Here is a 12452-nt window from a genome sequence, read left to right on the forward strand (position 1 = left end):
TCAGGTAATGACCTGTGGGAATGACGTGCCCCCATAAGGTGGACACTGACCTTTACCTGTATTAGGCTGGTTTCACATTAGCACTTTTGTGCGCAGCGCATCTTGCGCACCTATGTTTAACATGACGTGCGCATGGTCTTGCGCACACTTGCGTTTTCGTGCGCATGCGTTTTTTGTCTTGCGCGCCAGACGCAACATGTTGCATTTTTTGGTCCACCCTGTCTCGTCAAAAAAACGCTTGCGCATGGAATGCGCAAAAACAAAACATTGAAGTCTATGGGAACGCATGCGTGCGCATGGTTTTGCGCACACTTGATTTTTTTTGCGCATGCGTTTTTGAGGTAAACAAGTCTGGAATGTGGTCTAGACAATGGAAAAAATGCTACACCTAAAAACGCATACGCATAAAAAACACAAACGCAAGCAACACTGCTTTTTTTTTTACGCATCAGCGTTCACATGACGCTAAAAAAACGCACGTTTGTTTTGCGTTTTTCTTTGCGTTTTTATGCGCACGGCCGAAGTCAGTAAAGATGTTTTAATTTTACCAGAACAGGTATTATTAGACAGTCTGATAAATGATGCCCTATGTGTACAGCGCGACTGCAAAAATAAGCCGCCGCTCGCCACCCGATTGGTTACACAATGGTGCACAAGGACCCAGATGATACGACTGAGCACAATAGCTGGTTGTTCAATTTTTATTAATTGTATGATCAATAAAAGTCCACAGGATCAGGGAAGAAATATCAAAAGTGCAATCATATAATCCCTTTAAAAATATGAAACTTTAATAAATTGAGGTAACCCCCCCCCCCCCCCCCCCCCGGTGAAATAACACAATTAACAAACTCTATATAATAGTAACCTTCGATATCCCTACACTGGCCTCCTATCCCTTCCTGACAGTGGAGGTTGGCACCCTAAAAAATACTCCGCGGCGGCTGTCCCAGACTCTCCCTAAATGACCCTTATAAACTACAGGTGGGAAAACAATAAAGAGATGAAATACACAGGCTATTAATGTACAATATATAAAAGACAGGCTAGTACATGTAAACATAGAGAAACCTTTTGTATAACCAATAGATAGTAACAAGTCTTGTCTTTTTGGGTATTAATAGACCACAGAAAATATAGATTCCATAAGCTACCAGTAGATAGTAACAAGTCTTGTCTTTTTGGGTATTAATAGACTACAGAAAACAGATTCCATATGCATTAAGCCCCCGTTACACACTGCGATATCGCTAGCAATATCGCTGTAAAGTCACCGATTTTGTGACACAGCAGCGATATTGCTAGCGATATTGCATGTGATACTTGCCTCCGACCGGCTCCCCGCTGGTTATCGCTGATCGCGCGAGAAGCTCCTGGATCATTCCTCATCGGTCACTTCCTGCGGCGCTTCCTGTGGCGCTGACGAGCGACGCGTGGAGCCGGGCGGGAGGACGCAGGATCGCCGCATCTGACAGGTAAGTAGCGATCCCCGTCCCCAGCGATGTCGCTGGTGAGATCTGCCTGTGTGGCAGATCACTAGCGACCACCTAGCGATGCACCAGCGATCCTGACCGCGTCACATCGCTTGTCGGGATCGCTGGTGCATCGCTAGGTGTAACGGTACCCTTATCAAAGCCAAAAACAATCTCTCTGCAGTAAAATCAGACAAGCACAGACAAGAGGTAAAAAAAAATGGCGTGGTTCTATAAAGGAACATCAGAATTATATCCATATTGGTTCCCATAGAAGGCAATGGATGATACCTATTGCCAAACAAAAAAAAAAAAATTATAGAAACAGCTGGGGGTTAACCCAAGCTTAGCTTCCAGCCTCGACGTGTTTCCCCGTCCACACTGTTCATCAGGAGGCACAATAAGGAACCAGCCAATTCATGGATGTGAGGTGTCCAGATAGGCTCTATCTGGACACCTCAGTGTGTCCGTTTTTACTATGGGTGTGTCATCAGTGTACGGACAGTGTTGGTTTTTACCATGGGTGTGTCATCAGTGTACGGGCAGTGTTGGTTTTTACCATGGGTGTGTCATCAGTGTACGGGCAGTGTTGGTTTTTACTATGGGTGTGTCATCAGTGTACGGACAGTGTTGGTTTTTACTATGGGTGTGTCATCAGTGTACGGACAGTGTTGGTTTTTACCATGGGTGTGTCATCAGTGTACGGACAGTGTTGGTTTTTACCATGGGGGTGTCATCAGTGTACGGGCAGTGTTGGTTTTTACTATGGGTGTGTCATCAGTGTACGGACAGTGTTGGTTTTTACTATGGGTGTGTCATCAGTGTACGGACAGTGTTGGTTTTTACCATGGGGGTGTCATCAGTGTACGGGCAGTGTTGTGTTTTTTTTTTTTTTCCATCGGTGTGTCATCAGTGTATGGACCTTGTGTCTGTTTTTACCATGGGGGTGTCATCAGTGTAAGGACCTTGTGTCCGTTTTTACCATTGGTGTGTCATCAGTGTATGGCCCTTGTGTCCGTTTTTACCATTGGTGTGTCATCAGTGTATGGACCTTGTGTCCGTTTTTACCATCGGTGTGTCATCAGTGTAAGGACCTTGTGTCCGTTTTTACCATCGGTGTGTCATCAGTGTATGGACCTTGTGTCCGTTTTTACCATCGGTGTGTCATCAGTGTAAGGACCTTGTGTCAGTTTTTACCATCGGTGTGTCATCAGTGTATGGACCTTGTGTCCGTTTTTACCATCGGTGTGTCATCAATGTATGGACCTTGTGTCCGTTTTTACCATGGGGGTGTCATCAGTGTTTGGACCTTGTGTCCGTTTTTACCATGGGGGTGTCATCAGTGTATGGACCTTGTGTTCAATTTTATCATCGGTGTGTCATCAGTGTATGGACCTTGTGTCCGTTTTTACCATGGGGGTGTCATCAGTGTATAGACCTTGTGTCCGTTTTTACCATGGGGGTGTCATCAGTGTAAGGACCTTGTGTCCGTTTTTACCATCGGTGTGTCATCAGTGTATGGACCTTGTGTCCGTTTTTACCATCGGTGTGTCATCAGTGTATGGACCTTGTGTCCGTTTTTACCATGGGGGTGTCATCAGTGTATGGACCTTGTGTCCGTTTTTACCATGGGGGTGTCATCAGTGTATGGACCTTGTGTCCGTTTTTACCATCAGTGTGTCATCAGTGTATGGACCTTGTGTCCGTTTTTACCATCAGTGTGTCATCAGTGTATGGACCTTGTGTCCGTTTTTACCATGGGGGTGTCATCAGTGTATGGACCTTGTGTCCGTTTTTACCATGGGGGTGTCATCAGTGTTTGGACCTTGTGTCCGTTTTTACCATGGGGGTGTCATCAGTGTTTGGACCTTGTGTCCGTTTTTACCATGGGGGTGTCATCAGTGTATGGACCTTGTGTCCGTTTTTACCATGGGGGTGTCATCAGTGTTTGGACCTTGTGTCCATTTTTACCATGGGGGTGTCATCAGTGTATGGACCTTGTGTCCGTTTTTACCATGGGGGTGTCATCAGTGGTTTTCACGGATAGATAATGGCAGCTTTTCCTATACTCTGTAATGTTAAACATGGCCATGGATGTAACATGGAAGCCATCTGTGTGCCGTACTTGTTCTTCACGGCCCCTGTCATCCATGCTGCTAGAAGCTGACATATCTAGATGTGATTTTTGCATGGCCACATAGTCTGTGAAAAACACAGACATGTGAGCAGCACCATACTTTATGTCATTCTTCAGTAACATTATTCCCATTAAATGAAGAAAGAAAAGCTAAGCTTCAAATGTAATGTGTGAATGCGTTTTGATAATGTTTCATTGACTGTTACATCTGGAATACTGAGTTAAATGTGGCCAAGCCATCAGATAACGCAATGATGTAGCTTGTGATTATGGCCTTTTATAGGGATTTGATGTGTTTTCCAAGTGGAAATCTGCATCAGTTGTGCCTGGTTATCAATTGGAAAGCCACATAACCAGTAATATGGCAGAAGCATTTTCCACCCTGGACATAAGCCGACACATCTCGGGTCAAATGAGTGACTTACTACTGACCCACATACAGCCTTGCCTGATTGTATGGTGCAAACCTGTGACAGGCCAAACTGCAGTTCTGGCATGGATTCCCCTGCAAGTATATGTTGGATTTTTCTAGAGGAAAAACCTGCCGTGTGAACATGGGAGCGTGTTTGTTCAAAAATGTGCATGGTCCACTGCTTGCCTTCTGACCAGAGCAAAACCTTGTCCTGGACACAGCCAAGGCTTAACCTCTAGGCTGAAATCTCATGCTGTCTGTCGGAGACACCCACCTGCTGCCACCAAAGAGTGCGTGAGCAAAGGGCAGCACAGCATGTGAACGGCAGCCTAGGAAAAGTAGTGACTGGCCAGGAAGTGTCAGGTGTGCTCATGCTTTGCACATAATCTAGGCTGTAGGTCATTGTCTCCCTGTGCACGTGCTTGGAAGGGCCACTTTTAGTGTAACTAAGGCCACAATTGGGAAATCTCATATTTATCTTTATATAATGCATATTTTAGAAAAAGGAAAGGAACGCTGTTGCCATGTATGTAACAAAAAGATTGCATTTGTTGGGGGAACTGTGGCTGGTGTTTCAGAGTATAGAAGGATTGCTTGATGTACAGATGCAGGAAATGGGTTTCTTCTAATTTTCTGGATTTAATAACTTTTCAATTGTTCTCTGCAGGACTGGCAACCTCCATTTGCTTGCGATGTTGATAAACTCCACTTCACCCCACGTATCCAAAGACTTAATGAACTTGAGGTAATGTGCTTGTCGTTCTTCCCAGTTTCTTTCAGTATTCTAATCCTGCATCGGTGTAATTGCTCCACTCCCTTATTATCTGCTCTATTAAAGGCCTATTCTGTATGAAGTCATGGCATATTACTAGCATAAGCCCTTACTGCTAATTGGTGAGATAAAGGCTTGTGCTTCTTTAATGCTTTTAGTATCTCTTAGCCAAAGAACAGACTCCTTGCCCTACAAGTGAATTGCAATACCTGCACAGTGTCTAGATTTCCATGTAGCTCGACAAACTGGCATCAGGGCCCCTGCAACCTAGCAGGACCACATTTTCTGGCAAATATACACGTGCCTTAGTGGTGGACAGGGCAAGTGCAGACTGTAATGCTCTCAGTGGCCACTAGTCTGAAACCCGTCTTAAGGGCCTGTCACACTAAGCGATATCGCTAGCAATATCGCTATAACTTGTGACGTTATAGCGATATTGCTAGTGACATCGCTGTGTCTGATACTTACCTACGACCCGCTCCCCCGCTGGTTATCGCTGATCGCGCGAGAACGTCCAGGACGTTTCTCGTCATCAGCTTCCTGCTGTGACGACGAGCGACGCGTGGACGCGGGCGGGAGGACGCAGGATCGCCTGGTGTGACAGGTAAGTAGCGACCTCCGACCCCTGCGATGTCGCTGGTGAGATCTGCCTGTGTGGCAGCTCACTAGCGACCACTTAGCGATGTACCAGCGATCCTGACTGCGTCATATCACTGGTCGGGATCGCTGGTACATCGCTAAGTGTGACAGTACCTTTAGTCAAGAGTGGAAACTGCAGAGAGAAAAATGATATCATTGAAAGACACACTCCTGTCTCTTGAACAAATTTTTTTTCTTATAAATACTAATGAAATACCAATGTGAATACGGCCTTATTCTTATTACAGGCTCCTAATGAGTCACTAATCGTATCTAATATGTTGCATGCAGGTTTTCTCTCCAGTCTCCAAATGGATCGCAGTGCAATGAGTCACTGATAATAGAATGTCAGAGCTCTAAGGCTTCACCCATGAAAAATTGCTATCAAATTACTAGGAAGGCTTGATTCATAATAATTGTACAGACTGCAGGTCATCAAACGATGGGCAAAACCTGTTCTTTGGGTGAAAGGACTTTTTTGGTTTGCACAGAACAAGTCTTCATTCTCTGTAGCACACCATACTTTGTAATTCTCATCTGTGCTGCCAAGCAGAACGGCAGCCTTTGTGCACTGAGAATTCTATTTCCGATTGTTGATTGCACATTTGTAGCGAGGTTGGTCTGTGTAAACGGGCCATTAACAACCAGCGACATGCATGGCACAAAGTAAATGCACCTTTAGAGGAGAGCAGATTGATACCAGATCTGTCCCCACCAGCACCTCAGAAGTAGGGAAATGGGCTGGGTAAATGCTGTGCATGTACATACGGTATTTTTTTTTTTTTTTTTTCCTTCCAAACTTGCTAACCTTAGATAAGTAATTTTATTAATTTGAAGTTTTCTTCAGGCTCAAACTAGGGTGAAGTTGAATTTCTTAGATCAGATTGCCAAGTTCTGGGAACTGCAGGGATGTACTTTGAAAATACCTCATGTTGAACGGAAAATACTGGATTTATTTCAGCTAAACAAGGTGAGAAAAACAATAGCATGAATTATATAGGCTGATCATTTACCTGTTGGAGATTAAGCAAAAGCACCATGGCTGACTACATTTTCTCTTCACTACAGTTGGTAGCTGACGAAGGCGGTTTTGATTTGGTCTGCAGAGAGAGAAAATGGACTAAAATTGCTGTCAAAATGGGCTTTTCAGCAGGAAAAGCCATTGGCTCTCATATTCGGGGTCATTATGAACGTATACTCTACCCCTACAACTTGTTTCAGTCTGGAACTAGTTCACTGGTAAGCATCAACTTTTATTTATACTTTTATGTCGAAAATTCACCAAAATTTAATTTCCTATATATTTTTGAACCGTAGTTAAAAGGATATTCCCATCTCAAAGATCCTATCCCAATATGTAGTAGGTGTAAAAATAATATTTGCAAATACCTCCAGTTAGAAATGTAGTGTAGTTATTCTGATAACCTATGTTGCTTACCCCAGGTGTAGGGCATTGCAGTAGCTTAGGTATCCATGGTTACAGCCACTAACCGCTAACTGTCACAGTATGAGTGGTTGTATCCATAGGTAACTAAGCTACTGCAATGCCCTGCACATGGGTTAAGCAACATGGCAAATAGGAAGAACTATACTACAATTGCTAATTGGAGGTATTTGCTAATGTTATTACACCTACTAGGTATTGTGATAGGATTTTGGATATGGGAATGCCACTTTAAAAAATGTCTTGTGGAAAATTAACTACAACTTTTAGGGTATATGCACACGCTGCGGATCTGCAGTGGATTTGGCACTGCGGATCCGCAGCAGTTTCTGCTGCGGTGTACAGTACCTATATTTTCTATGCAAAATGAAAACCGCAGTGCAGATGCTGCGGAATTTTCCGCATGGTTTTGCTGCGGTTTCAAATCTGCAGAAAGAATTGACATGTCAATTCTTTCTGCAGATTCTGCTGCGGTTTGCCATCTGCTCCATTGTAGAGATGATAAACCGCAGGGCAAACCCGCAGGCTAATCCGCAGATAAACCGCAGGTCTTCTGACCTGCGGATTTTACTAAATCCGCGCGGAAAAATCCGCAGAGCATTCCGCAGCGTGTGCACACAACCTTGAAGGAAAACTGTCACCATGAAAATGCAGACCAATCAGCAGGCACCATGTTATACAGCAGGGGGCGCAGAGTAAAGTGATATATAGCTTTGTGAGAAAAGATTCAGTATAACCTGGGTTTTATTCATTTAAACCTCTTATCTCTGAGATTTTCGGTCCAGTGGGCGGGCCTATCAGTGATTGACACCTGTCTTTGTGTAAATGTGTATACAGAGGTAGCAGTCAGTCACTGATGGGACTGCCCATTGGACCAAAAATCCCAATCGGTGACTGACAGCTACCTCTGTATAGGAGCGCCTACCAGACCAATATTCTGATGGGGTTAACTGGCATGATTGTTTTTCCCATGGGGCTAAGAACTGATAGGCAGTTGCTAACTGCCTCCCTGTTGTGCCCTGCGTCGACACGGCACAATCACAGACTGCTCCTGCTGGTGATTCTAGTGGTTCACGCTCTTCCTTCTCGAGGCTGCTCTGTCAAAAGGATGTGACTGCTGACATCATGTTGATAGCTGCTTCCCCGCAGTAATGCAGCGAGGAGTCAGCTGCTGTTTGGCATGTCATCAGTAGTCACACCCCATCACACATGAGACCAGCAGAGAAGCAGTTTATCTGTCAGTGATGTCACCACTTGGAGCTGGCAGAGATCCACGTGGGGCACCACTGAAAGGTAGATATCTACCTGTAAGTTCTTAGCCACATAAGAAAAACGTAAAACACTGTTGTTCCGGGTAACCCCTTTCAAAGATTGCAAGTATGATGCTGTTATTTTTGATGGGTTCCCCTTTTAAAAAAAAAAAAAAAAAAATAGTCTTTTCAGTTTAAATTTTGTTTCCTTTATATAATTTTCTTTTACAATGCTGTCTCAAAATTTGTAATAATATAAATCCATTGCTACTTCTGATCAGTTAGACTTTGATTACTCTTCTTTGGTTTTATTTCTATTTTTTGCACTTCAGGCTTTAGAGTCGTGCACCAAGCTGCTTGGATTTAATGAAGATATTAATTTTGATAAGGTATGGACTGTGTGTAATTAATTGAGCATAAAGAGCGCTAACTTGAAAAAATGTGTTCAAAAGCTTAAAGGACTATTCCAGGGTTATTAAACCTATTATCAGCATAAGTCCACGTTCACACATTCAGCATTTGGTCAGCATATTACATCAGTATTTGATGAGTTTTTACCTCCGTATGTGTAAGCCAAAACCAGGAGTGGAACAGTCAGAGGAAAAGTATAATAGAAACCCGTCACCTCTTCTGTATTTATCACCCACTCCTGGGTTTGGCTTATACGTAAATGCAGAGGTATAATACTGACCAAATACTGAGTGTGTGAGCAGACTATATAGGCCCATATCCATATTATTAATTTTCATTGCATCTTTATGTTCTATTTAGAATTGTTCTGTGAGGGTCTGCTCAGCCGAGCATATAAATTGGACCTGTGCTATCCAATATTAAATCGGAGAGCAAACAGACCCCACCATGACCCTTAGAAGTCAGTAATGGGGCTGTTCAGATGACTAATTATTCTTTTGGCTTCACTGTCCAAGTGGAAAAAAAAAATGAAGCATGCACTAATTCGGTCCGATTAATGGACTAGAATAGAGCATGTAAATGGCTGACAGCTATTACCTTTGTCTGATGAGCAAATGGCTGCGACTGGTTCACGTTTTCGTATGGCTGTCTGAACCCAGCCTGACGCTGATGCTGTCTCTGAGTGATCTCCCTCCCTTCTCGGTTGCAAAGCCACAGGTCAGGGAGCATGGCTTGTTTCTGGCTCATTTAGGCAAGCAAGGCCCCTTGATGAAGTCTCATTTCTGATCTGTGTCTGTTTATTAGTACTGTCATGGCTAGAACTGATTTCTGATTCGCTATGTCTCTTACCCCATGTGCAGGGCATTGCAGTAGCTTGGGTATCTATGGTTATGACCACTCATATGGTGACAGCTAGATAATAGTGGTTGTAACCATGGATACCTGTGCTACTACAATGCACATTGGGTAAGTGACAAAGCGAATCAGAAGAACTATACTACATTTTTAATTGAAGGTATTTGCTAATATTTTTGTTCTCACGTCTACTACATATTGGGATAGAATCTTGACGCTGGGAATACCAGTTTAAGTTACCACCCATCTATAAGTTAATTTGTAAGCCATGGTTATGGGAAGGGGGTAAAAACAACCAACATATTTTTAGGGTTTTTTTAGTATAATTTTTATTAATGTTAAAAATACAGGAACACATTTTTATTAAATAAGATGTTTATTAAGGACTAGCTGATACTGGCGTTGCCCAGGCATAGACCACCCTGGCAGTGTGAGACCCCGTGTAATGTGAGCACCCCTCCCCTTGCAGTGTGAGGACCCCCTGTGTATTGTGAGCACCCCTTCCCTTGCAGCCTTGCAGTGTGAGACACCCCTCCCCCCCCCGTCAAACTCTCGGTACATGCGAGATCCTGAGCAGCAAAAGGACCTGTGATGATGTCACGACCATGTAACCAGTCATGTGCTTGGGAGGGGGAGTCAGACGCAGGGCTGTGCTGTTGCTGGAGTAGAAGTGTGAGCTCGTGTCACAGAGCAGAGTCTTATATAGCACTCTTGTCAGCGCAAGTATGTACTTAGCCTCACTCACACTCAATTATCTATATATAAATTGAAGACCTTTCTCTCTTTAACAAACAAAAAAACCCGTCATGCGCTGTGGCAGTTCAGTTTTGTTATATGGACGCTGGGCTATGTAACTGCTTAGACTATCCCTTCTGTACCTGTGACCTAGACTTTGTTCCATGGGGGTTACGGGTTTGTTTGACCGGTTTTATATGGTTTGAAATTACTTTGCACTTTGTTTACAATGGGGGAAATGGGTTGAAAGGATACAACTTTGTGCTCTCCACATATTCCACATAGGATATCGGTATTTGAACCAATCTTCATTCAAAACGCTATCAATATGGTTCTTCATGTTAGGATCCTGACTGCAGAATATGTTTTCAACACGAAACTAAGAATTTCACTCTTGACACTTTAGTGGGCTTGGGCATTCATTGTTACTACACAGTCTAATATATCCATATTATGTACATATAATATTTCTTCTGACCTTGGGTATGGGCAGAGAAGGTAGCCCAACACTGATGGAGCTTCTTTATCCACTGTATCCACATTAATGTTGCAAACATAATTCATGCTGACTTGTCCTGCAGTCTAGTTTTGTAATCTGTATCCTTTAATTAAGCAGTTTGTGTTTATTGTAAATTGTAGAAACCAACGTTTGTTCCTGATGTTAAGGATAAGGAGTACAAACCTCACGATATCCCACAGAGACAGTCTGTCCAACCTTCAGAGAACTGTGCCCGACGAGCTAAACGTATGCGTGCAGAAGTAGGTGCCACTCTTCTTCCCTTTGACTTCACACTATGATTATATCTATCTATCATAACTTTTTTTTTTTCTTCCCATACAGGCTGTTAAGATTAAAGTTGAACCAGAAGAAGGACCAGAATCGAGACTTCGTACTTTACGCCGAAGGATGGGCTCTTCACCATCCATGTGTGACAATGGTAGGTAATTATACAGATTCTTATAATGCATTTATGCGTTTGGATAATCATCTATAATCCACCTATGTAAACATTCCAGGGATCACACTCTGAGCAAAACACTTGTTCATTGGGTGACTGGAATATTTATACCCGAGATCAGTTAAAAAATCAGTATTCTGCTATTACTTTATCCCTATTATTGCTCTTTTGTGAGGTGCGGCCGCATGTTGTTGGAATGCCACAGTTTCTAGAACTTTGGCTGTCAAATGGCTATATGAGGATCGCGGGCTGCAGTTTTCCCAGGTCTGCTGTTTGCAAGAGAGAAGTTGTGTGCAGATATTAATATGGGGAAGCCATGTGTGTCTGACACTTAAGAAGTTCTAAATAAAGGGGTTATCCAGGGATAGAAAAAAAATAACTGAAGAAAAGGTTGTTATAAATAAATTCCTAAATGCATTTAATCAAATCATAATTGATTTGACTAATTACGTGATCGCTATAGAATTTAAATGTCCGCTGCCTTATTATGCTGACAGAAACCTGTCCAAGAATGTTTGGAGATGGCAGACGTGCAGAGGTAAGAGGAGGCTGCTCCCACTGCTGTCCACAATATTTATCTGATCTAATACTGTTGATGGCAGACGTGCAGAGGTAAGAGGAGGCTGCTCCCACTGCTGTCTACCATATTTATCTGATCTAATACTGAAGATAGCAGAGGTAAGAGGAGGCTGCTCCCACTGCTGTCCACCATATTTATTTGATACTGTTGATAGCAGACGTGCAGAGGTAAGAGGAGGCTGCTCCCACTGCTGTCTACCATATTTATCTGATCTAATACTGAAGATAGCAGAGGTAAGAGGAGGCTGCTCCCATTGCTGCCTACCATATTTATCTGATCTAATACTGTTGATAGCAGACGTAAGAGGAGGCTGCTCCCACTGCTGTCTACCATATTTATCTGATCTAATACTGTTGATGGCAGACGTGCAGAGGTAAGAGGAGGCTGCTCACACTGCTGTCTACCATATTTGATCTAATACTGAAGATAGCAGAGGTAAGAGGAGGCTGCTCACACTGCTGTCTACCATATTTATCTGATCTAATACTGGAGATAGCAGAGGTAAGAGGAGGCTGCCAACACTGTTGTCTACCCTGTCTGTCTGACATACTAAAGGTCACTGCACTAGAGCTTCCTACTGCACATGCTCACAGGCACCTGTCCTAATATTCTAACAGGATGGCAGACATTTTAATTCTATAGTGATTACCTCCCTAAACAAAACTATTGCGATAAGTATTTATAATGTCCACTTTTTCTGTGCTAATGAAGTCTTTAGCTAGATAATGGGGCGTTAGATTCTCCAGACGAGTCTGCCTCCTTTCCCTGTCGGCATGACAAATTTGC

General features: G+C 43.2%; 1 protein-coding gene across 2 annotated transcripts in view; it reads left to right on the plus strand.

Moving 5' to 3' along the window:
- Positions 1–12452, plus strand: part of KDM5B (lysine demethylase 5B) — a 77331-nt gene that overhangs the window by 3923 nt on the left and 60956 nt on the right. For both annotated transcript variants that reach the window (XM_073542553.1, XM_073542552.1), the window contains exons 2-7: positions 4689–4766; positions 6280–6402; positions 6501–6671; positions 8459–8515; positions 10767–10886; positions 10969–11065. In XM_073542553.1, coding sequence (XP_073398654.1) covers positions 4689–4766; positions 6280–6402; positions 6501–6671; positions 8459–8515; positions 10767–10886; positions 10969–11065 — 646 coding nt within the window. The remainder of the gene's footprint in view (positions 1–4688; positions 4767–6279; positions 6403–6500; positions 6672–8458; positions 8516–10766; positions 10887–10968; positions 11066–12452) is intronic.

Source organism: Dendrobates tinctorius, unplaced genomic scaffold (assembly GCF_039654945.1).
Source record: "Dendrobates tinctorius isolate UK_male_01 unplaced genomic scaffold, ASM3965494v1 ptg000127l, whole genome shotgun sequence".
Lineage (NCBI taxonomy): Eukaryota > Metazoa > Chordata > Amphibia > Anura > Dendrobatidae > Dendrobates > Dendrobates tinctorius.